General features: G+C 30.0%; 3 protein-coding genes and 1 long non-coding RNA gene across 4 annotated transcripts; 2 read left to right on the top strand and 2 right to left on the bottom strand.

Annotated features, from left to right (window-relative positions):
* Nucleotides 1–9,002: 9,002 nt before the first annotated feature.
* LOC101263437 (probable xyloglucan glycosyltransferase 5) lies at nucleotides 9,003–13,102 on the top strand. Its single transcript, XM_004244435.5, has 5 exons — nucleotides 9,003–9,988; nucleotides 10,740–11,048; nucleotides 11,140–11,430; nucleotides 11,687–11,800; nucleotides 11,988–13,102. The coding sequence occupies exons 1-5, from the start codon at nucleotides 9,263–9,265 to the stop codon at nucleotides 12,630–12,632; spliced, it is 2,085 nt and encodes a 694-aa protein (XP_004244483.1). The 5' UTR covers nucleotides 9,003–9,262; the 3' UTR covers nucleotides 12,633–13,102.
* A 6,649-nt stretch (nucleotides 13,103–19,751) lies between these two features.
* Nucleotides 19,752–21,159, bottom strand: WRKYIId-1 (WRKY transcription factor IId-1). Its single transcript, NM_001321616.1, is given in 3 exon segments — nucleotides 19,752–20,200; nucleotides 20,291–20,416; nucleotides 20,505–21,159. Coding segments are annotated over 3 exon segments (987 nt in total). The 5' UTR covers nucleotides 21,134–21,159; the 3' UTR covers nucleotides 19,752–19,968.
* LOC138337621 (uncharacterized) lies at nucleotides 21,128–26,904 on the top strand. Its single transcript, XR_011210972.1, has 2 exons — nucleotides 21,128–21,221; nucleotides 26,177–26,904. It is a non-coding gene; the product is annotated as an uncharacterized lncRNA (long non-coding RNA).
* Nucleotides 25,078–26,717, bottom strand: LOC101264348 (UDP-glycosyltransferase 74G1). Its single transcript, XM_069287671.1, has 2 exons — nucleotides 26,076–26,717; nucleotides 25,078–25,890 (listed from the first exon to the last, which is right to left on the bottom strand). Exons 1-2 carry the CDS (start codon nucleotides 26,715–26,717, stop codon nucleotides 25,162–25,164), a joined length of 1,371 nt encoding a protein of 456 aa, XP_069143772.1. The 3' UTR covers nucleotides 25,078–25,161.
* Nucleotides 26,905–27,527: the final 623 nt, after the last annotated feature.

Here is a 27,527-nt window from a genome sequence, read left to right on the forward strand (position 1 = left end):
AAAATAAGTCAAAGAGTTCGAGTTCGAGTTCGATTTCTCAGATGATCACTCAATCATGTCATTTTGCTGGTTGAAAAATATCAAAACGGTTTTCTCAGATAATAACTATTAGTTGATCATATGAGAAATCGATTCCTATTAAAAAGGATATTAAAACTAATATTATGATTTTCCAAAATATAGAAAGAAGGATATGTTTATTATTAAAATGATTCTCTTTAAAAGGCTTAAAATGGTCCATTATCAAAGTCAAATTTGTTTTTTTTTTCCACATGAAGCACTAATAGTTCTCGAGATTTATAATACCGGTGGTTTTTTGGTTCATCCTCATACTATTGTCTTTTTTAGAGGTTCATCAGATAGATTTCGTGTGCAATACAACAAGAATTTTCATGCAACGTCATATGTTAACGATAAATTGATATAGTTCAATAAATAAAGATAAATTTTTAATTTAACTGTAATAATACTTATATTGAATCAGGTATTTTTATTCTGATCTTCTCTCAAATGAAGTTATTAATTATATTACAAACATAAAACACTAGTTGTGCAAAACAAAGATAGATTTTTAGTTTTAACCCAAATATAAGAGACTATTTTGGACTTTATCCCCATTCAACAAATTTCTTTTGTCCTTTTATTTTCTTTAGTTAGCTATAGAAAACATATACTTGTTCAATTTATGTGGTGATCTTTAATTGTTCATTTATATATATATATATATATATATATATATATATATATTGAATAGCTATAATGTACTCAATATAACTTTAAATTTAAGTTCGAGAAGGTAGAATGTATGTGTACCTTATGAAGTAAGAACGCAAATAATGAAATTTTTAATCAAAAGACATAATATAAAGTTAGAACAATAAAACTTGACTCAAAACATTATAAAGTTTATATAATCATATTTAAATAGTTGCGCTGGATTTGATAAGTTAAAATAATAATATTGAAATAGTAATGATTTGTTGTAGTGCTTAATATTAAAATAAAACACATAAAAAAAAAATTGATCTTTGTATAAACACACAACAGCATATTTTTCATAATGCAAAATGTTTTACAGTTTGGTAGACTTTAGAATAAATAATAATGAGAAAATAAAAATGGAAAATGAATTAAAAAGGTAAATGTAAGGATAATAATGTGGGTTAATGATAATCATCAAAATATAAATAAGTCAACAAAATAAGTAGTCATGTAAGCAAGGATATCAATACTTAACTACACATTATTCTATTTCTCAATTATTTTAACAACATTCAAATTAAATAAAACAAACAATTACTATTATTTTTTTCTAACCAAAAAAATCTTTTCAAATTTATCAAAATATGATATAAAAATATGTCTTTTAAAAAAATTGGAGGCCCCAAAAGCATAGAAGTAGAACCTTTTGATGAGTTATGACTAGAATCACTTGATAGTAAAGAATGCGGATTAGAATGCCTTCGAATCTAGGGCTAATTGATGATTATGAGCTTCGAGAGTAAGGCTTTTAGTCAAAAATGCTGAATCACTAGGACTTTGAGAGTAAAGCTAGGGTGATGAATAGAAGTCTACTAGCTAGAATTGTGGTGAAATGTCTATACATACCTAACCTACCTTATGAATGCTTGAAAGTATAATGTGATAGAATCACTTAAACATGGATTGATTGTTAAGGACATCCTTCCATGAGACATGAGTATTAAGCAAGGCTTAGTAGTAAATCTTGGGGTGTATGCTTGGATCCAAGTGGATATTGACAATGAGATGGAGTGTCACACAAGATAGAGTTCGAGATTCAAGTAGACAGGAGAATCATACCTAATTGGTGTGAGGACTATCAAAGTTAAAGGAGGAACTCTTACGTAGTAGAGTGTGAGTTTTCTCAAAGTTATGTTTCATGAGATGGAAGACTTCACATAGTTGAGTTAAGGTTTATAGTAGCAATCTCCATATCCAATCAACTAAGACATGTTTAAAGAAGCATCTCATAGTGTTCTAAAGCATAATTGGACTAAGACTTACTTAATGAAGTACCTCATGGTGTTTAAGAGTATAAATGGACTTAGACATGCTTAAGGTAGTATCTAATAGGGTCCATGTTAATAATGAATCTAGACATGCTAAAAGAAGTATCACATAGGGTTCAACCTAATAATAAACTAACATGTGCTTAAGAGAGTACCTCCTAGTGTTCAAAAGTAAAAGACATGAACTAGGTTCCAAACAAAAAAGTATTAGTATTAATACCTAAAAGTAGTACTTAGCATGAATAGTATTATGGATGCTATTCATGCATTGCACAAGTATGAATTAGGGTTATTCAAAAAAAATATTTTTCTGAATGATGTATCTTGAGATAGGATTGTGCTATAGTTGCCTTCCGTTTTAGTAGTGACTAAAGGTGAGAGATTTCCTTGTCTATTTGAAGTAAGCTAATAATGAGATCAAAGGAGGGTAAGTATGACTAAGATGACTTTAATGTTATGCTTAGTGTGAAGGATAGTATGAGATGCCTTTTATGCATCGCAGAAGTATACTTTGAGGTTACGGAGGAGTATGGTGCCCTTGTGGTAGAAAAGATTAAAGACTTGACCATGCATATATACTATGATTAAGATGACCAAAAAGGAATACTTGGTCTGGGTGGTATTATGAGATGCTATTTATGCATTGCACATGCATGTTTTTAGGTTACTTGAGAGTAGTTTTATTATGGTATAAATGATTAAGAGTCAAATAATGTTTATGATGCTTATGTTGGAGACTTGCTTATTATGATGATATTGTCTCTTATGCTTATGGTTTATGTTTCATGAAGTTTTCATATGATTTTGGATTATGTCTTATATTGGCTAATCTCTGTCTTATGCTCTTATAATTATGCTAGCTAACATATTTAGTATATTTTGTACTAATGCATACCTTGCCTATATTCTCATCAAATGTAGAGTCGGAGATTGAGATCTACTCATGGGATAGATTTCTAGAAATTGCAGGGAGTTGAAGATCTGGGTAAGTCCTCATAGCTTCGAGGACAGAATCGACTAGTACCTTTATGTCTTTATATTTATGTTTTGAGACTATTGTACCCAAGAGTTTATTCTAAAGTTGTATTAGATTGTTTGAGACAAAGTATAGAAAGATTTTCGCTTGCTTTTATGAAAATGACTTTGTTAGTAAAAAGTTTTAATTTTTTGTACTTTTCTATTATCTTATGTTATGATATGCTAAGGGCTTATATGAGGCCCCTTCGGGGTCAAGTACGCCATGTTACACCTAGGGGTGTCCCTGGATCGTAACACTTATCCCACGATTAAAAATTATGACTAGGATAAGTTTTCTTTACTTATGGGTAGAATACTATTCCCGAGATAAAAATGTAAAATAACAAAAGTACCCACTTAAACCTTTTTTTTTATATAAATAAACAACTTTTTCTTAAAGGGTATTTTTATAAACAAACAACTTATTCTTAAAAATTATGACATGCATATTTGACAAACCAAATAAATAACCAATAAAAAATAATCTCAACATCACTAATCCCAACATAATTTGTCGCAATTTAGTAATACCCACGCATAATATTTTCAACTTCTCATAAAAATTCACTTCAAATATAATTCATAAAACTCGAGGTATATTTAACCATCACTTTACTATTATTAATTAAAATTTGTCATGATTAAATAAAATATCATATAGTTGTTATTGTCTTAATTTTTAGCTCTCAACGTGTTACAAATAAAAGTCAAATTACTTTTATGTTGTCACATGATACTCTAACGGGGTCTAAATTAGGACCATTGTAGTTAGGGGAATAAGGCTATGAGGTAATAATAATATAGGTGGATCAAAAATTTGAAAAATAATGCATATTAATTGAAAGATAGCACTCGATATTGATTCGTATGATAATTTTATTAGTCATAGAATTATAAAATTAATACTAACATATAAATATAAATTGAATATCAATTATGATTGTAGATGATAGTTATGATCTAAGTTAGGAAAAATTACATGAATTAATACATTTTAAAAAATAATTACTTATAATTGTTATTTGAATTATAATTGTTATTTGAAATATCTTATGTTTGTTTGCTAAAAAATTGACACATTGTATTGTAAATGTATTAAAATGTATGTGATAAATGTATTATCCACCATTAAAATTTGTATTATATGTGAATAATAAATTATTCTTTGTAATATATATTAAAATTATATTATAAATGAATTAAAAGTGATTAAGTGAAAAAAATATTATTACTATAAATGGTAAATATTTTTTTATTATAGTATATTTATGTAAAAAGCCTATTCTTAATGGGCTAATTTAAGTCATGTCTATACATTTTGATATAGGATGGTCAATGCACTAATTTTTGGGTGAATGAAGTTTCTTTTTATATTTTAAAAATATTTTTTAAGTATTTAAAAAATAGAGATTAGTTTCAAATATAAATAATAAAGTAATTAGTTTACCATAATATAGTCTTATTTTTTATTTGCATACAGATAGTCAAAAGCCCACATAAAGTATACATTAATTATATATTATGATACATTCAAAAAACTGAATATAGCTCATATATACAGATATACACTAATTATATAATATAATTATATAATATGATACACTCAAAAATAGACATAACTTAACTATACATGAGGTATACACTGATGATACGTGGAGTATATACTAACTATTCATCCCCACCTATTTAAAATTTCTTCTAAACAGTCTCAAATTTTAGATATATAATTCATTCAAAATAATTCAAGTGTATTGTATATTTTTGTTTGGGCCAAGGCTTTTGATAGGTTGATGGATTGAATCAAAGTTTATTTAAGCCTAAAATCTAGGAAAAATTACCGAAATACACGTATTATGTTTTCCTTATTTTCAATATCCCTTTCTATTTTTAAAAAACTTTGTAATCTCTTATTTATTTAGTGTATCCGAGTTACATATTAATGTATATCAGCCAGTATTTAATGCATCCGAGCTACATATTATGTATTTGAATTAATTTATAATGTATCAGAGCTACATATTATGTATCCGAGCTAGTTTTTAATGTATTCGAGCTGCATATTATGTATTCGATTTATGTTATAGTAATGTATTCGAGATACATATTTAATGTATGCGAGCTACATATTATATACTCGATTTGTGTTTAAGAGATTAATGTATCTACAAACTAAAGAAGAATATATTGTAATTTCATATAATCTAACAATATTTAAATATCACATCAATTTTACTTTAAATAATAATAAGTTCTTTGAAAGAAAGAAACACATTGATCCAAAAAATAATTTAAACATATGAACATGACAAAGTTTTGAAGAAAATTGCAATATTTAATGAATCAAAAAAGGCATGGAGGTAAGAACTTACTATCAAGAAACTAATTAATGAAAAATTACATTACTTAAATAAGGTTAAATTATTTTTTATTAATGTATCTATAATAAATAATGAATTTGTTTATCTTTTTCGTATATCAATTTGATATAATGAAAATTATGTTTCTATCACTCAATAGTATAGTTTTATTAAAAGAATTAGACTATAAAAAGAAAAATACTTTTATGTAGGGAAATTATTATTATTATTATTATTATTATTTTAGTTGGCACCGACAGCACTTGAAATATATAAATGTGGCCCAGAGCATATGCCTCTATTTTTTTATGCCATATGTTTTATTATACACTTTTTCATCGGTCGGTGAACTTAATATATACCATCACTTTTCATCGAAAATCGATCAAAATCGAAGCATAACTGATAATTTAAATTTTAAAAATATTATTAAATTATAAAAATAATCAAATTAGTAAAGTTGAATATGGTTCTATAAGTATTAAAATAATGAGTTTAATTTTTTTAATTTCTATCTTTATATTGTATAAATTGATAATTCATTAATTGTTTTGTTAATGCATGATTCACCATATCAAAATATATATTTTCATTCGTCAGTCATTATTATATATCGCTTATCAATTATATTTTTTGTCAACAATAATAGTGTTATTCGATGAGTTCATATGGTTGGAATAAAGTATAAATTGAATCGAATCATCAAAAAATATTTTTATTTTTTTTACTATATTTTCTTACCGTGAAACAAAATCATTCCTTTTTTTTTTTCATATTCATCATCGTCCACATAAGATATATACCTGATGTGCGTTGTGACAAGTAAAATTTCAAGATCTAAATCTCTGGAGGTATCTATGTATCGTCGTTATCGTTATTATTATTATTTTTGAGGTTGGAGTACATTTATTTTCTATTAAGACTTTCGAAGGTTAAAAAAAATTGAAAAAAAGTTAATCATTTGTTTTAATATAAAAAAATTAGAATACAACTGAAATAACCAACTTTAGAATCTTAGTTTTGATTAAATAAAAATTTCCACCAAGAAAGAATCATTCATACCATTAACCAATTTTTAAAATGTCATTTTCAAGTATTTATTTGAATTTTAAAAGGACCACATTATTTCATCAACGTGATTATAAAAAAGGACATTTTAAGCTCTTCAGGCCCCTACCCGTGACGAAATTAAAAATTTCATAGAGTATGTTCAAAAATAATGAAGAAAATAAAAATTGTTGCTACTAGATTTAAATATGTAAGAGTATTATTTTTCTACGAAGGGTATCCCCAGACTATTACATATCTACGCCCCTAGTCACCACCCCAGGTATAAGAAATTGAGTTTTTATTTTCAACTACAAATATTTATGCTTATCTATATCAACATTATATTTAATGTAATTTCATAAAAGTAAAATTTGAAAGGATAGAGATATAGAGTATACACTATCATTATCTTAAAAATAAAAAGATTGTTTTAAATAGACAATCAACTCAATGAAAAATAAATATCTGTCTTTTTACAAGATGATAAAATATCTACTAGTTACATTTCATGTGTATTTACTTATTTATTTCATAAAGGTAAAAATAACAAACATATCTCGAAATATGGTAAATAGTATGCAAATATCATCCGTTATATTTTTACGATATTGATGCCTCAGCCGTTTAAAAACTAGAGCATATACATCTCTAGCGGAAGAATAAATAGATCTACGTGACACAATCTTATCCATCGATTCAATATTTAATTAAATATCGAATCGATAGATAAGATTATGACACGTGTATGTCTGTTTGTATGAAGAATATATATGCTCTACCTTTTGAATGACAAAAACGTTAATATCTCAAAAATATAACAAAAATATGTACATATCATTTATAATTGTTCGAAAATGTGTGTGTGTATATATATATATATATATATATATATATATATATATATATTTTGCCCATACTCTAACAGCTACTTTTTCTTTAAAAAAAAAAAAACTCATCAAAATCAGTTTTGCCCCCAATATTTTTGAATCCCAAAACAGCTCAAATTACTAAGCAAAAAAGGACAACGAAACATTCTGCCACTCTACTATTTTATAAACTTATCCCTATATAATATTAAATAATTAATTATCAAATTTTTTAAAAGTGAAAAGGAATTTTATGTGTCATTTCTGCTCCCAATAAACTAAACAATCAATGTTAATTAATTATAAATTTAATAGGTAGTAGTGATACACATAATAACTTAATCTAATTTCATAAATAAAAATATTCCTCAATATTAATTAATTATCATTAAATTTATTGTTATAATAATTTTTAAAGATATTTATAAAAATTGTCAATTATCTTTAAAATAATATAATTAGCTTCAATTAAACAATTACTGATCAAAATATATTTTTATGACATCAACATCAATTACTGTTAAAAGTCATTTTTAATATAATACCGGAATAACAAAACAAAATAAATAAAAAACAAAAAGAACAAACATTTTTGCAGTTAGCAGTAGCATTTAGAATTAACAGCAAAAAACAATTAATAGTACTGACAATAATTGAGAAAACACTTAACAAAAGAACTTTATAAGAGGAAAAAATAATAATTAATACTTCAACAGTCATTCTTTAGTCTAAAGTGCCTAATTATGAATTTGAACAATCAAGCTAAACACTTTATACTAAAGTTCTAATGGGTGGTTGCAGATCATTTTTATTTATTTTAGGCCGGATTCATAAATCGATCTTTAAATTTATTAAATTTTTTTCTTCAGGTACTTTAACTATGTTATTTTTCTATGAAATTATTGAATCATTCATAATTTATTCATTTTAAACATGGTTGCCTGATTTGATTGGCTTTTTCAAAAAAATTGTAAATGCCTTTAATGGTATTCGTATTATAATTATTTTGATCGAAGGAATGAAGACACATTGTGTGTTAGTCTCATTTGTTTTCTAATATCTTCAAATGACTTGAAGTAAAACACAATTATTTTTGATTCACTATCAATTGGACTAATGAGTTCTGAAATAATATATGTAGACTCTATCACTCACAAAATCTGGTTCAATAATTGTGTTTCGTCACGAGACAAATTGAAGTTGTTTTTGATATTTTTGTGAGTAATTTGAAAATAAAAAAAGATTTTGAATTTTATTGGCTATGAACTATAAAGGTACATCGAATGTACTAAAATGCATATAACATATGAAAAATTAAAGTTAAAAAATTATCAAATAATTACAAATAAAAGCGTAAAACAAACAAATTGAAAGGATACTCAGTATTCAGAGGAGCAATTGAGCTAAAAGTTTAGTGGATATGAAGTTTTATCTTAAAAGCTTAGATTTTTAATCTCAAATACACTATAAACTTAATCTTTCACATAGTTTTTTTTTTCTACATTCAGTTAAACACATGAAAATATTCTTCATATTTACAGTTCTAATGGATAAAGTTGACAGGTAGTGTTTAGTTTGTTTTTTAAAAAAAAATTATTTTTAGTATACAACTTTCTCAGCTTAAATCCAAAAAAGTGGGAAAGTAAAATTTTTGAAGAAGTAGGGGGTGGGGGGTGGGGGGAGGGGGGGGGAGGGGTTTCAGAGCTGGTAATTTATGGTATATACCTTCCTCTATAATGTTGCTTTGCTTCTTTTTTTTTTTTTTTAGTTGCTTGAGTTGTCTCTGAGGGTATGCAAAGAATCTTAACATTTTGTTGTATTTTGTTTTAGTAAGAAAAAGAAAATGGAGAGTTGTTGAATTTCTTTTATAGTGTAAAAGAAAAGGTTGTTCTTGAAATTTTTTTTTCAAGATCTGGTGAATTTGTTGTTGAAAGTAGCTTAAATGGCTCCAAGATTGAATTTTTCTGACTGGTGGGGTAAAGATAAAGAAAGGGGAACACCAGTTATAGTGAAAATGGAGAACCCCAATTTCTCCATTGTTGAAATTGATGGTCCTGATGCTGCATTTAAGCCTATAGAGAAGAGTAGAGGCAAAAATGCTAAACAAGTGACATGGGTTTTGTTGCTTAAGGCTAACCAAGCTGTTGGTTGTGTTGCTTGGTTAGCAACAATTTTGTGGGGTTTAATTGGTACTATCAAGAATAGGTTGATTTTGAGAAAAGGGGTTTCTGTTGCAAGTGAAAAACTTGGAAAGAGTAATCTACTTTTTAGAATAATCAAAGTTTGTTTGGGGGTTTCTTTGGTTATGTTAGCTTTTGAAGTGATTGCTTACTTTAAAGGTTGGCATTATTTTCAGAATCCAAATTTGTATATACCACATACTTCTGATGTTTTGGGGTTGTTTCACATTATATATGTTGCTTGGTTGGATTTTCGTGCTGATTATATTGCGCCTTCAGTTCAAAAACTCTCCACATTTTGTACTGTTTTATTCCTAATTCAGTCGTTAGATCGTTTAGTACTTTGTTTGGGTTGCTTTTATATCAAGTGCAAGAAGATTAAGCCAAGGATTGAAGGGGATCCATTTAAATCAGATGATCTTGAGGGATCAAACAATGGTTACTACCCTATGGTTCTTGTGCAGATTCCTATGTGTAATGAAAGAGAGGTAATTTTGCTGTTGCTGCCCTTTTGAATTGTGAATGTTTTATCTCATATTTGTACTGTGGCTTCTGTTTAAGTTTTGAACTTTTTATAAGCTGTCAACATGAATCACTTCTAGACTTTGAACTAGTTGAAGTTTATTTGGTAATATAAGCGGTGATTTAGGTGAATTCGACAAGTGAGGCTTGCTTGAGTGATTGAGCACCTCCACCGTCAATAAGTAAGTTGAGGGTTCGAGTCAACTGGAGAGTAAGTTAGAACACTATTGATCTTCCTATTACGAAAGAAACTAAAAGAAAATTTAGGTGAATTCAACTACTTCCTTGCTGTGGTGCTAAATCATTTATAATTAGTGCTAAAAAGAAGATTATCATTTTATTTTTATGATTTCTTTCTGCCTTTGTTCTTTTCCCGTAGTAGTGGTCTCTTTCTTGCCTTTTCCATTTTAGGTAACAGAAGTGGTTCAGGGATGTTCTCTAGCAATTGCTTATATTTGGCTCTTACTTTTCTCTTTGTGATAGTATTCGATTTTTAGAATCTTATTACCAACTAATGAACTTGAGCATTTCGCGGATCTTTATCTAGATTTGGCACATTTTGTACTTGAGGCTTACATTAGTCGTGTTCTACATGGTTGCCAAAGATTGTTATGGTTTTTTTAATGAAACAATATAATTTTCTCCTTACTTTTAACTTCTTTTTTTCATTCTGAGTTAAGTATTCAAAAGTTTTTCTCTGTTACTGATGCTACACAGGTATATGAGATGTCTATATCAGCAGTTTGCCAACTTGATTGGCCAAAAGACCGTTTGTTGATTCAAATTCTTGATGATTCTGACAATGAGTGCATCCAAGAGTTAATAAAGTCAGAGGTCGCGAAATGGAACCAAAAGGGTGTCAACATAATTTACAGGCACCGTCTGGTTAGAACTGGTTACAAAGCAGGGAACTTGAAGTCCGCAATGAGTTGTGACTATGTGAAGGATTATGAATTTGTTGCAATCTTTGATGCAGACTTTCAACCAACTCCAGATTTTCTTAAGCAAACAGTCCCGCATTTTAAGGTGAAATATGCTTTTTTCTTCTTTTTTTCCTTTTGTGAATTCGTTGATGTTATTGTTGACGATTAACGTGTATTCTTCAACTTCATCACAGGACAACCCCGAGTTAGGATTGGTTCAAACAAGATGGGCATTTGTTAACAAGGATGAGAACTTGCTGACTCGTCTACAAAACATTAATCTGTGTTTTCATTTTGAGGTGGAACAACAGGTGAATGGGGTATTCTTGAACTTCTTTGGTTTCAACGGAACTGCTGGTATTTGGAGAATCAAAGCTTTGGAAGAGTCTGGAGGTTGGCTTGAGAGGACAACTGTGGAGGACATGGATATTGCTGTTCGTGCACATCTCAATGGTTGGAAGTTCATATATCTTAATGATGTGCGGGTAAGGATTGTCCGCTTTCACTTTTTTGTTAAATGTGCTAATGGTACCATATATTGCTACTTGGACTAGCTTTAATGGCTGTGTGATGGGTTCTACCTTCTGGTCTTTTTTCTTCGTTTAAAAAACTGAAATCCTGTTTGATGAAACTATTGCGAGGTCTTATACCCGACAACTTTTGAACTTTTTTATTTAGACTATTCTTTGTGAATTCGTAAATCTAATCACAATGCTCATTGTATCAACATGGAAAAAATAGGTCCTGTGTGAAGTTCCTGAATCTTTTGAAGCTTATAGGAAGCAACAACATCGATGGCATTCGGGCCCCATGCAACTTTTCCGAGTGTGTCTTCCGGCTATTGTTTCTTCCAAGGTACATTGACTCTTCTCCTTCAGTTTTGTCAATCTTTTTGGGGTCAAAGACTCTAATGAATAGCACTTCTTCTGATGTTAAAGAACCTATAATATAAGATACTGGAATGGTAGGTGTAATGAAATGAATATCGAGGCTTCGTATCATAAAATTCTAATGGAACTTTTATTTCGGAACTTTTCTGCAGATATCAATATGGAAGAAAGCCAACCTCATACTTCTTTTCTTTTTGTTGAGAAAGCTCATTCTTCCCTTCTATTCATTCACATTGTTTTGTGTAGTTCTTCCTCTAACCATGTTCATCCCGGAAGCCAAGCTCCCTTTCTGGGTTGTTTGCTACATTCCAATTCTTATGACACTTCTAAACATTCTTCCAGCACCAAAATCCATTCCTTTCATCGCCCCCTACCTCCTTTTCGAAAACACTATGTCAGTGACAAAGTTCAATGCTATGGTATCTGGACTTTTCCAATTGGGAAGTTCGTACGAGTGGGTTGTTACCAAAAAGGCAGGAAGGTCTTCTGAACCTGACCTACTGGCTGCTGCTGAAAAAGATTTGAAAGCATTTGGAGCACCACAGATTAGCAGAGGGGCTTCGGAAAGTGAACTTTCTGAGCTGAATCGATTGAACAAACAGAAGGATGAAACTTCTACACCTGTCAAGAAGAGCAATAAAATATACAGAAAAGAACTAGCTCTTTCTTTCTTACTCTTAACGGCGTCAGCTAGAAGCCTTTTATCTGCCCATGGACTCCACTTTTACTTCCTTCTTTTCCAAGGAGTGACATTCCTCCTCGTTGGTCTTGATCTTATCGGAGAGCAGATTAGTTAATATTGCTCAAGAGAAGAGAAAGAACAACTTACATATTGTATGTCAAGAACTGATCCACTTCCTCTCATCTGAACTTTGTACCGGCAGAACAACAGAGTACTGGGAATAGCTCGGATATTTTCAGTTATCGACTTCTGCTATATGAAATGAAGCCAATTAGGATTTTGTACGCGAGACTATTACGTCATGCCTGTGTGAGTTCCCTAATATCTTTAGATAGGGTAATTATTGTAAGTCTTTTACATAGAGTCGATTGTTTGTCAATAATACTATAGGTAGAAGCAATCTCATTTTTATTTTTTTTACTTAATTTGATTTCTCAAAAGCAGTACTTGTGTTGTTCAAGGCATTTCACATTCATCATATTATGTATATAAGGATTTAAAATGGCCTAAATAAGGCCTAGTCAAACTTGCTTTTCAAATTCTTGGAATTTGTCTGTTGTAATGAATAAGACACTTTACCATCCATGTACATTTGCTTTTGTTGGTTTTGTTATCTTTGGTTACCATGCTCTGGTGTAGGGTAATTCTTATCTTTAGGTGACTTAGCAAGTGACTGATCTTGTTAGCCTTTATGATAACTATTTATAGCAGAGCCACGATGTTACAATCGTGTCCCCATGGGGTTAAGTATGTAGTCCATGACCTTCTCTATGTTGTCACCTCAAGCGGATGTGATTTGGTGTAAACATCGAGCATGAGTGAGATTTTACGTATATGTTTGTGGTAAAACTTGCAATAGCCATCACCATGGAGTACATTGAAATGAAAGATGGAGGGAGTAGGGTCCAAAACAAGAAAAGGTGGTTGCACCAAGAGGATGTTTGAATGAGCATTTGCTACCACTCTTTTGTGCATACATCAGATAACTCTATTCATCAAGGCTATGGCGTTTAGGAAAAAAAAAGCACCTTGCGTCTTTCATTTCTGCTCCCGTAGATTTCATCCGTGATTGTTAGTAAGAGTGTCAAATGGGGGGAGTAGGTCTGAATTGACCAAGTTAAAATATGTTGAGTTAATAAATGGATTAGGGTGAAATGATTGAAAACGACTGAAAATTGATTGGGTCATGACCTGTCCAGTTTGACGCAATTTGTTCGAATGGTTCACGTTCCCCTACATCCCCTTTACTTAGGTCCATCCCTTCTTGGCCTCTACCCTAACTCGTGATTTGACCTCGGCTCAAGACTCGAGCCTTGAACCTTGACCCAACCCTGACTCGAGACACATGAATCGACCCTCAACCCAACCCTCGGGACATGAGACTCGACCTTGGCTGGACTTAATTTTCGATCCTCTATCTCCATGGGGATTCAAACTGACCACAACCCGAAACCAACCCCTTGGAACAAGAACCTGATCCTCGACCCTTGGCCTCAACTATTGAATCACGACTTGAGACTTCAGACCCGTCCCTTACTCAAGTCCTAACCCAATCCTCTATCCTCGGTCTCTACTCGAGACTTGATTCAGACTCGAGACCCAACTTGACCCTAGCTCTAACCCTAGACTTGAGACATAGGAACTAACCAGAGATCTAACCCTTGACTCGAGACCCAATCCCAACTCAAGAACTAACCTTAACCTTAACCTTAACTTGACTCTCGATATTTCGTACTCTCTTTTATATAGTGGATTGTTCATCTACTCTCGTGGATTAGGTCGACTGACAAACCTTATTTTGCATCTCGTCTAATATATTCCCCTTTTATCTTCTTACTTATGGTATTCCAAAGTTTATTATACTATCTTCCGCCTAACACTTGATTATTTGGTCCTACTAATTATAACTTAGACATTGAAATTAGACACTTATGGCTCTTCTATTGAGACCTCTCTAATGGTCCTTCAATTGATGATCTCTTCACCTCTATCTAGGGTTTTCATGAACAGTGCCCTAATTTATTTTTTTGTAAGGTTCATTATTGAGACAAAAAAAAAAAGGTGTCGGTAGCAAAAAGAGATGCAACACATGAATCTTGAGTGGAAAAATATAGGTCACCACAAGGCTTCAAACTTTTCATTTTACTTGCTATGGCATTGTATTATATTTGTTTACAAAAGGGTCCACATATCTTTTTGTGGGCAATTTGTAGATTTTGTGTTTTTGTTTTTGTAAAGACACCTAGAGTTAATTTTTTGTGTTGTCTTTGTGGGGGGTAGGGGGTGGGGTGGGGCTGGATGCAGGGGCAGAACCAATATATCCTTAAGAGTTCATCTGAACTCTGTTTGACGGAAAGTATTATTATCTGTACAGGGTTAAAATTATCTTTTTAGATATGTATAATAAATGTCGAACTCCTCTTTCACTAGTTCGTGTGTTTACTTCTTAGATTTTGAACCCTCTTATTAAAAATTCTGACTCTGTTACTGAACAGAGGGATATTGCTTTATGTTGGGACATGTCTACTTCTTTCATTGAACACACTCTATGGTCCATGCCATTAAAAATTTGTCTTTGCAACTAGGAAGGATTTTTTTTGATCTGACAAATTACCAAGTGATGAGTCCCCTCCCCCTTTGACATGTTACATTTAATGACATTTTTTATATTCTCCAGCTAGGCAATGTGTGTGTATTAATTTACTTTTTCATCTTTATGTCAATTTATATGTACTTTATTTCATGCTTTACATACTTTTTAAACCAAAAAAAACCGCAATCTTTTTAGTGTAAAACTCGATGAATAATGAGTTTGTCCTTTAACACGCGTATTTTCACTTGAATAAATGACTAGGTTAACTAAAAAGATATCGAATTCGTTAGGGTTAACATTTTCATTATTCGAGTCAGCAAGTGGTGAGTCTTCTAGCATATTATGTATGTTTATCTTAAAAATTTTATTGGATACTTATAAATACTTGACTGTGAATTTAGTTATCATTATAGTATTAGCTAGATTTTTTTGACCAATATTCTATAAATTTTAAATTCTGAATTGACTTTTTAATTAAAAAAAAAAAACTTATTGAGATAGGAGATGAACATCCTAATGAAATGGTATTTTAAGCTTGATGAATAGGAAAGTTAATTGGGGGAGTATTATTTTTTTTTGATGAAATGGTAGGGCTATTTTGAAGACCTAAGAATAGGATAGAACATGTTAAATATAATATAATAAAAAAATATTTATCGTTTATAGCAATAATATTTTTTTTACAAATTTAATATATATTATAAAGATAAATTTATTATTCAAATATAATACAAGTTTTAATGATGGATAATACACTTATCACACATTTTAATACACTTATAATACAATGTGACAATTTTTTACCAAACAAACATAATATATTCAAAAGCAATTATAATTCAAATATATTGCATACATAATCCACTTTTAATACATATTACAAATTTATCACAATATTGCTATAAATGATAATAAACAAAAAGTATCGCTAAAATCAGTAATTATTTTTTAAAATATATTTATTCATGTAATTTTTTCATATTTTTATTAGGGAACAAAGACAAATATGTCCCGAATTATTGTAAATGGTATGCAGATACCCGTCGTCATACTTTTGAGACATTGGTGCCCTTGCATTTCAAACATAGAACATATATCCCCTTCACTCTAACGGAATACTAATCAAGGACACGTGGCACAATCTTATCCATCGATTTGATATTTAATAAATGTCGAATTGGTGAATATGACCGTGACACGTGTATGTCTGTTAGTATAAAGGGTGTATATGCTCTAGCTTTAGACTGGAGGGACACTAATATCCTTAAAGTATGACGAGAGATATCTGCATATCATTTACGATAGTTTGAGATATGTTTGTCCTTTTTTTTCTTTTTATTATGTTTCAAGAATAGTGCCTCTGGTAGGTGGAGAGTGTATCCTAATAATACATGTCCTATATATCTTGAGTTTTCAGTACCACAACTTGTTCATTTTTGTTACAAACAAGGACACGTGGCACAATCATTTATTATTCCATTTTGGATATGTAGGTTATCTTACCAAGCAAATGGAATAATAAATGAATATGTTACTATGGTATTATGTGATAGGAATTAGAAGGATAAATGATAATTAGTTCTATAGAATATCTATAAGTTGACAATATTATATGATAGTGAATATTGGGTTTTTAAAATCCAAACATAACCACAAGATGAGTATTGTCGAGATGCTGATGCTGAAATGGATGAACAATAATACAAAACTAGATAAGAAATTCGAAATGAATGCATTTGTCGGAAGTTGCAAGTAATAGCTATTGAAGATAAAGTACGAGTAGATTGCTTGAGATGGTTTAGACGTATTCCACATCGACCTATAGATGCACTTGTCTAAAGGTGCGAAAAAAAGGAAGTAAAATTGTTTGATAGATTTTGGACTTTTTATTTCACACATTTATCTATTACTATCGTTGTCATTTTTACTTGTTCATATTTGACTTGGCACACTTTTTAAGAAACAATAAATAGAGAAATAATTTTACTAATGTTATCTGTATTAATTATAAGCCATCTAATATTGAAAACTGAATAGTATTTACTACTGGTAATGGTAAAATAGACACAGATAGTATATTATCTCTTGATTTTTCAAACTGAACGAGTAAAATTAAACAACTATTTTTAATATACGGAAAAAATAAAGATAGATAGAGAGAAATTCAAACTATAATTCTTTCTAAACTTAAAAAGATATCTTTTTTTTTTTAGATAGATTAAAAAAAATATTTAAAACATCATAATTGTCCAAGCAAATAAACACCAAAAATAGAATAAAATAAAATAAAGTTATCTTGCTTGTAAAATTTGGATTTTATATAGGGCCGAAATTTGTGCAGTCTTTATCCTATTTATTCACTGATCCACTTAACTTAGTCCATTAAGGCCCAAAGGCCCATTTCTAATTTGTTTCACGGAAAAGTAATATTTAGCCGCTCGATAAAAATAATTATAACTCCTAGCCATATATTATACATGTATTTATTGTACAAATTTTCATATTTATTTTTCAAATGATGAGATTTGTTGAAAAGAATATCTAGATTGTTAAATCATGGGATTCGTCGACTTTGTAAGGTTTATTCCCGATGATTGTTAATATGAGTCGTGATTGTTAAAGATTCGCTTTCGCTATGAAGAAACTCATAAATCTCTTAAGCTAGTACTATTTATTGTTCAAAAATTAAAATAGTATCAGAGTCAGGTCCATGAATGAAGTAGGCTTCCACACCATTCGATGATATACTTCAATCCATGATCGTACACGCTTCAGTCCAAACAATAAACAATGTCTGACATATTGAATTGATGTAAACACTCAGTGCGAATAAGTTTTACCCGTAATTCACCTTTGTCAGAGCTAGATTTTTGGATATAAATTTGGTCCAAAGTCTATATATGTTTATATATATAAGGTTGAAGAGCTAGTAATTTACCAATAGTTGCACCAAAACCACTCACCCTAAGAAAACACATTTTGAATACTTCAAACTTTCACATACAAAGTTGACTGTTATTGTTCCTTATTTTCTCTAGCTCAATTTATGTGATATTTTTATTTTTCGAGAGTCAAATGATTTAAATTTAGTCAGAAATTCGCGCATAAAATCTTTAATTTTTTAAAATAAAATTCATACATATGTAAAGTACGTAAAGATATATTGCAAGTCACAATAATTAACAATTAAAAATATTTAAAATTAATTTGATTCTAAAAGTACTTACTCCAAATTAGATAAGTCAACAGTCATTGACAATTAAAAATGTTTAAAATTAATTTGATTCTAAAAGTACTTACTTCAAATTAGATAAGTCAAAAGATTATTTGAATGTGTAGACAGTTGAAAACTCATATTTGAATATATATTCTTTGTAATATACTTTTCTTCTATTGATAATTTTGTTATATTTTACTTCTGAAGCAAGTATCTATCGAAAATCATGATTGTTTCGTTGTAAATTAAAGTTAAATTTTATAAAGAGGTTTTTTTCTTTTCTAATTTTAACATATATACACTGAGAGACTTTTTTTTTTCTAGTTGACATATATAAATTGAATAACAAGAAATTCGTTAGTGTAATCTTACAATTTAAGTTTGAAGAGGCTAGAATCAATGTAGAACTTATTAAGTAAAAATGTAATTTTTTAATGAAAAATATAATATAGGGTTAGAATAATTCACAATAATTTAATATAATTATACTAAAATAACATTGCATTGAATTTGATTAGTTGATATGATGATATTGAAACCTTATTAAATTTATTGCGGTGCTTGAAATTTCAAAAAAACTACGAGCGAGCAAATTTGATTAGAGAAAGGATGAAGTATTGGTCGTCAAGTACTTACATATTCAAAAGATGCATGTCGTAAAAATATGAATGTTAACATGGATGTAGGCGTGATAAGAGTGACAAGATTAGGAATAAGATTACTCAGAACAAGGTGAAAATAATTTTTGTGACGGACAAAATGAGAAAAGCAAAACTAAAAAAATTTAGGATGTAAAAGAAGGTGCACCGAACCCAGTAAAGAAGTATGAGTGGTTGGATGTAGGGCGACACAACCTCATAATTATCGAGGATATAACACTAAAGATTTAATGCTTAACATTGAATAAATCGTACCCTTATAATTCTTATTATATGTTAAATTATTGCATTTCACTTTCAAATTGTTTTGTTGTTATTACTATTTTTTCTCTTATAGGCTTTACACTATTTTTCGATTTAACTGCTATACTTCATTATTTCTTTCTTCTTTAATTTCGATACGCACAAAGAGTTCTTCAGAATCAATTTCTTTAGCTTTATGAAATAATTTATACACTCTATTATTCTCAAATCCAATTTTTTAAAATTTCACTAAACATGTATATGTTAGTATTATCGTGATATTATATCGAATATATTATTATCGTTCAATTATTTAAATATTTTCTTAGAAACAAACATCACGCAAGTTGAATTGAAATTCCAACCCCACTAATTGCACAACCTTTTTGACTTTTCTCAATTATTAAAAAAAATACCATTATTCCTCCAACACTAAAGAATAAATTATAGCAATTCTTCAAAAAAGACAAAATCATGACGAATCTCAATAATTAAATTAAATTACAATAAAGATAAGAAATATTTTTCTATTTTTTCAAATAAAAAAGTAAAAGTATAGTCAAACTTGAAAATTTCTAAACCTTCTCGATTTTCGTATTAAATAAAAAGTAGTCAAAATTTCCCAAATTTACATACACACCCCTCAACTGCCACCAAACTATTGACTTTTCTACGCTTTTAAGCTTTCTCACATGTCAATTTCCACCCCTCCACTATTTCGAAATTACAAAAACAGTCCCTAAATCTCTAACCCTAATCTTTCTCCATTTTTCTGTCCTGTTAACTCAAAAGCCATCATTCTCTCGCCGGAACTTCCAGCTCCAGCGCCGGTGACGTTGCCGGAGATCGTGGTTTGAACATGACGATGCTCTCCGCCGTAAGTCACAACAAGCATTCCAGGATCATCGGTGGCTCTTTCTACGTGCTTTCTCGCCGGACAGCCTCTAACACTACTACATCGGTAATATCCCCTGAAAATTGAAGTGAAGTTTCAGATCTGGAAATTTCATTCGTACAAAAAACTGAACCGTGATGATTGATAATGGTGTATGTGTAACTACCTTGGGTATGGTGAACCTTTGATCGGCTTTTGACCGTACTTTCTCCATGAGTATTCATCTGCCGGAATACCAGCAGTTTTTGAACTGATCGCCGGAACTCTGATCACTTTTTTTACTCGAGATTTCCTGTTTCAGAAAAAAAAAACAGATTAGAAAGTCTGAGTTTTCATCGGAGAAGCTGAAAATGCGATGTGGTTATGAAGAGATCACCAACCTCTTTTTGCACTGACACTTCCCGGAGCTAGAAGTTCTACCGGAAAATTCATCAGACAGCTCATGATCACGACATCTTTTCCCGGCGATTGGCGGCTTCCCGGAGGAAACAGGCGGACGAGGAGGTAAACTCATCGACGAAAACACTTTACCATTCGAAACACTTCCTTCACCTGTAATCGTCGACATAAACGACGACGACGTCGTCGAACTCGCTACCGGAACAGCTTCACATCCAATAGATTTACCAACTTTCCGTTTCGTAAAATCTAAAGTCAACGCCTTCGATTGATACTTCTCAACCGGTACTTTCACCGCCGGTACAGTTTCCTCCGCCGGATTTGTCAACGGCGATAGAGTTAAAGCCGTAGACGAATCATCAGTAACCTGAACCGGACTACGTCTAAACCGGGCATGACCGGTCCGGTTCAAAATAGTAATAACCTTTCTAAAATTCGAAACAGTATAATCAGTTATCTCTCTACAATCCGGCTGAACCGTTTGATTTTGCTGTTGTTGAAATGAAACGAACCGGATTAAATTATCCATAGATTTTAAACCGGCTGTAGCAGCTTCTTGTAAAGCTAATTGTTCATTCAAATTCGAATAATTTAACAAATCTACAGCCATTTTTGTTGTTTGATTTGCAGAGATGATGAGATGAAGAAGATGAAGATGAAGGCTATATATAGGTGGAAAATGATCACCGGTTGACCGGGTAAGAGTCAAATCTTTTGATCTAACGGCTGAGATTTATTTAAATATTTTATCAAACAAAATGACAAAATAGTAGCATGCTAGTTGACAGCTTTATTTACTTTATTTATTCGAAGGGGGAAAATGGTGGGATCCGTATGATAAAAAATAAAATAAAATAAAAAATTATTTTATATGAGTTATAAAAAATGAAATAAATATTTTAAAGTTATATTGTTAATTAATATAGAAATGTTAAAGATTAAAAAGAAAAATGAGTAATATAAATTGAAAAGGAAGTATAATTTTATTATATTATTTGAAATTACTTTGAAAGGGATGAAATAGTAGGTTGACTTGTATTTAAGTGTGAGTTAGTAGTTACTTAGAGCACCATTTTGTACAAATTAAGATAATGGTAATCTTATTGGAATTAATGAATTAATTATGTTTATTTCTTGAAAATTAATGTTTGTCAAGGTTTATTGCTTCAAACTAATGAGATTCATTCCTAAAAATTTAATGTTAATCGACGTTCATCTAGATTGAAATATATTTAGTTTTTATTATTATTTGTTATTTCTTAATGGCATGAGTCAGATAACGATTTTTCAACTTCAAATGATGACAAAATTAAGAAGTATATATTACACATTTTTCCCCTACTTTAATTACTGTTTCGATAAATCGTTATAAGTTTTTTTTTTCTCTTAAACAAAAATCTATTGAAAATAACTTTCTAAAATCCCCGCCGTCACCCCCACACCCATCCATAGAAATTATGCCTCTTACTTTTCCTAGTTGACTTTAAAATGATAGTAGCACATAAAAGAATTTAACAATAATAAAAGGAAACCCACTTGAAATGTCAAATTGATACTTATATCATAAAATATATTTATCAATATTAAAAAAATAGAGAATAAAATCCTTAAACGATTTGACTTTTTATATCACCCAAATTAAATAAATAGATTCCCAAAGTTAACATTTACTTAAATAAGAAAAAATAAAAAAAATTAAAGCAAAAGAATTCTGACTTTTCTTCTTTGGTGGAAATCACATGGGAAGCACAGATCCTTTTTCTTCTTTAGTTGACCAACTTTTATCAACCGGCTATAGCCTGTAAACGATTTTGTTTTAATCTTAACCGTTTAAATTATATTAAAAGTGATCGGACGGTTAAGATTGATTTTTAGGAGTTGACGTAGACTTTTATTGAAAATCTAAAAATGTCAACTTCAAAAGCCTATTAAAAGTCGACACGTGAAAGGCATAAACTTAATGCGCCTTTGAAGGAAAAATTAAAAAAAAGGAAAGAGAAATTAGTTTATGTGAAGGAAAAGTAGTCAAATGAAAAAAAAAATAGAGTTGACTTGACCAAGTGGGAGGTTGATTTCCGATACCTATATTGAGGTTCTGATTAATTCAAAATTGTCTCGTATAAAATTGACTTAAGGTGAAAGCTTTTTATCGTCAAATTTGTTTTCGTAATTCTAAGATTCAAATTCGAAATCTTTGATTACGAGTGAATGAATTTTATCCATCTCATTTGAAGTTTTTACTCTATCTGTTTATTTTTATTTATGTTTCGCTTCATATTGGTGAGATTTAGACTAGATTTCGAAGCTAAAAAATTTTCTTGCATGATATTTTTGAATTTCGAGATTTAAATAAGTTTTTTTTATCTTTATATTTAGTAATTTTTACGTAGCTTACAAATAAATAGATTTTTTTTTATTGATAATTCTATGAGTGAATTTCTAATTAAACTTAAACTGTTTAACTTTTGAAAAATGTTATGTGTTGTATAGGGGATAGAGGGAGTATAACTATATAAGTTATATATTTTTATTATATTAATACGATGAAAAAATATATCACGAGAATTAAAATTTAAAATGAGTCTATATGTACTATGGTCCATATTGTATATTATTAGTCAAATAAACCAATTTAACACGCCAAATGAAGTTTGTTGTCCCATGCAAAATTTCTCCGTGTTTTTATGATTGTTTTTTGTCTATTTTTTTCTCAATTCTTGGGGTCATTTTCTTTGAAATACAAACAATTTATCGTGTGGTGTTGAATTATCTAAAAATTATTTAAATTCGAGAAAATTTTTGAATGCATTGAAAAATGTTTTCTTTAAATTTCTTCTTTCGTTTACTTATCATAATTCGTTTTTTGAAAGTCATTTGAACTTTAATAATTTAAAACACAAACATAAATGATATTGACAAGTTTTTTTTTAAGAAAATCTAATTTACTTGTGTCAAAAAAATAAGAGTAAAAAATAAATATAACCTAAATTTTACATTAGATTGTTCTAATGTAGTGTGCTCAATGTAGGGGTTTGACTTTTTATTAGCAGTATTTATTTTTTATATATAATATTTTAATATAGGAGTAAGCATTACTTATACTTCAAAAAAAAAAAAATTGAAATTGACTATATAAGTTTTCAAATTTTACTCATAATGTATTGAAGAAGACTTCTCGAAGTTCAAAGGAGAAATTTTTATTGTTTTAATTTGTTCAAAAGGAGTGTATCTTTTACTTTTAATAATTCATTAATTTAGTTGTCCATCCAAACTAGTACTTGGGGACAAGTTTTATAGTCTGTTTGATCAATTTTATTTTAGAAGGGTAAAAATGTCATTCAAAACTATTATTAAACCTACATCCATATCATATATATTAGATATATATATGCTTTTAATTATTCATCATAGCTATAGTTTGCTATAATTATTATTCTTGACTAACATTTTACATTAATTACGTGGGTTGACTTCAAGTTTGTATAATTAGTCACGTTTGTATATGTATAATTCGCTAGAATATACAAACATATATGTATAATATACAATTATCTAATAGATATACATATACAATTCACCTCTCTCCCACTCTCTGCTCTCTCTCGCTCACCTCTCTCCTCCCTATCTCAATCTCGTTCGCCTTTCTCCTCCCTCTCCCAATCTCGCTTGCCATATATACATACAAAATAACCGATATATATATACAATTCACCTTTCTCCACTCCTTTCCCTCTCTCTCCTCTCTCCTCTCTCTTAGTCTCGCTCGCCTCTCTCCTCCATATAACATGTAGCTACGAATTGTAATTATCAAACTATAGTTATGAAGAGTAATTAGGCTATTTTAAGTGGCTACATGTGAAAGCCCCCTTTTATTATTAATAAAGAATTTATATCATATGTTGAGAAAGATACACCTATATATATTGAGACGAGCGAGATGGGGAAGAAGGCGACCAAGATAGTCATGTATCCCAGATACTTAGGAATCACACTAGATACATATATCTTTATGTACCTGATGTGATTTACTATATATCATATACATATGTGAGTGGTAAGCGAGATTTGCCTATGTATTTTATATACATCCACTTGTATTTAGTCTGTTTAGAACAACTAATTTTTTAATTTCTTGTATATTAAGATACATGTATCTCAAAGTATCTAGATTCTGAACGCACCAAAATCTGATAAGATTAGTAACAATACAAATAAAATATATTTAAGTATTAAGCTCCTAAACTAGTAAAATTTCTTCGAAATTCTATTAAACATACCCTTCAATTAGCTAAATAATTCAAAAATACATTTGCTCCAAAACAAGTTAAATGCACCAATTCTGACCATGAACTATTTGGAAATGGAACTGAAATTTAAATTAACAGAGTTTTAGTTAATCATGTTCAAAAGTTCATTAAAAATGAGATGACAAATAAAGCATCCAATCATCTAGCAAATAAGTTAGGAATGACTCATTGACCATGACAATTTGTTTGTTACATTCCACAATAAATGAATAATAAAATAATAGAAAGAGGAGAAAATAAAAGAAGATTCAAGTCAAACTTTGCTTCTTTAATTAGAAAAAGAAATTGCAAAATACAAATCAACTTCTTTAATTATTTATTAACTTCCTACTTAGGAAATAGTAACCAACTTGGAAACAAACTCTTCAATATTTTTATCTGAACTTCCTCCTTCATCCACAACATTTCTAGCTATTTCCTTCCATTTCTTTGCATTTTCTCTAATTAATTTTCCTTTATCTTCTTCCATCACTAGTTTTATACATTCTTCTATAACTTCTCTTCTAACTATCCCTTTTTCATCTTGTTTGGCTCTAACACCTATTTCCCAAACATCTTTCACAAGCTTTGCATTTGTTGGTTGATCTGACCATTGTGGCATTGCCACCATTGGCACTCCCAAACTAATCGCTTCCAGTGTCGAATTCCATCCACAGTGCGTCAGAAAACACCCTATCGACTCATGTTCCAACACTTGTAATTGTGGACACCATGACACCACTAAGCCTTTTTCACTTGTTAATTCCTCAATAAAGTTGTTGGGGAGTTTGGGCTCTTCAGTAGACCTAACAACCCACAAGAAGCTCTTGTTGCTATTCTTCAAACCCCATGCCAATTCTTCCATTTGCTCACTTCCTAGTTTGGCTAAACTTCCAAATGATACATACAACACTGAGCTAATTGGTTGATGGTTTAACCAATTTAGGCATTCATTTGTCATTGGCTTGAACATACTAAGACCATACTCTTTATCATCATGTAGTCTCTTGTCTAAGTACATTGATGGTATTGTTGGTCCAATTGTCTTTATTGGATATATCTTCGACATCCAATCAATTACCTACATGACAAATAATAAACTATATTATATGATTCAGTTAATTCCTTTAATGTTTTTTACACTATGGGTGGTTGAGTCAGGATTTTTCACTAAGGAGATTCAAAATATGAAGAAGTAAACATACGAAACCGTAGATCTGGAATTCAACATCTACATAAAAAAGAATATGCGGAAGAATATTTTACCTCTTTCTCCAACTCATAGAAGCTATTGATTAGAACACAATCAACTTTGTCAAGATTTGAGAATTGATTTGCTAACATTTCAACTATCCTTTCTGCTTCAGGACTAATAACAAAAGAAGGTACATCTGATGCATCGATCGAATTTGGAAATCCAGGAATTAATATTTCTTCGTCATTTTGAGTAGGTGGAAGTTTTATCACCCCTTTATGTACATGGTAATAAAGATTATCCACTACACAATTTTGTGTGAAAAATGCAGCACTAATTAATCCAAATTGTTTTGCAACTTCAACAGCCCAAGGGAGGAATGGATCATATACTATGCAATTTACAGGACATCCACTAATTGCCAATTTTTGAATAAGTTGAGACAGAGTATCCGAACCAATTTCTTTGAATCGTGTAATATAGGCCACGAAAGTTCCTGCTTGATCGCGACCACCATCATCATAGCCATCAGATATGGCCTCAATTGACATAGAAGTTGGCAATTCCTTCATGTTTTTCAAAAAGGATTTTGTGAGTGCTATAGTGATTTTAACGCGTTTGGATCGTAAACGTTTGGAGAATTGAAGCATTGGGTTGATATGACCTTGGACTGGATATGGCAAGATCAAGCAATGAGCTTTGTGAGTAGTCATCTCTTGCAACTTCTCAATTGATGGCTGAAATAAAAAAAAATCAACTTAGTGTTGTATATTCTTATAGTTAGTTGATTGAGTTGAAGTGTACAATTTGGATTATTGTGTGTTGGCTTCTTCCTCTTCTATATTCCAACTTTTTATTGCCAACATATGCAATGACACAAGACAATTATTGGGTATACAATGTACTAGTGACATCTAAATCTTATCAATAAAAATTAATGACTAATATAAATGAATTCACGTAAAAGGGTTAAAAATATTCTTAAACTATATAAAATTCAATAAAAATATTCTTAGCTAATAACTTCATCTAAAATACTATTGTCATTTTTAAGATTAATAACTTTTTTATGTTTTTTTTTTTTGTTGACATTAAAGGGGGGAAACGGAATGGATAAAGGTGAAAAATAGAATCTTTAAAATATTCTTTGAGATTTGAAGAGATTTTTGTATGTCGGGTTTTTTCTTCCTCGTAAAATTTGGATTAAAAAATCAAAATGGTCATATTTTTATATACATAAAGGACTATTTTAGTAAGCTAATGTATAAATATAAAAGGACCAAGAATATTCAAACCCCATATATCAAGGACCATTTTGGTTATTTTCACACTCATTAAAAGTTTTAGTTTGATCAAAAGGTTAATAAATTAGAAGGTCACTAATCGGAAAAAAAAAGATAATGAAAAAAACTGTTTCCTTCTCTCTTCTTTCTTGTTGAAAAATCTCTTAAAATATCGTATTTGTTGCCTCTTCAAAAAAAATGATCCATTATTATAAATATGAACCGAATAAATTAGATAAA

The sequence above is a fragment of the Solanum lycopersicum genome, chromosome 8, assembly GCF_036512215.1.
Source record: "Solanum lycopersicum chromosome 8, SLM_r2.1".
Lineage (NCBI taxonomy): Eukaryota > Viridiplantae > Streptophyta > Magnoliopsida > Solanales > Solanaceae > Solanum > Solanum lycopersicum.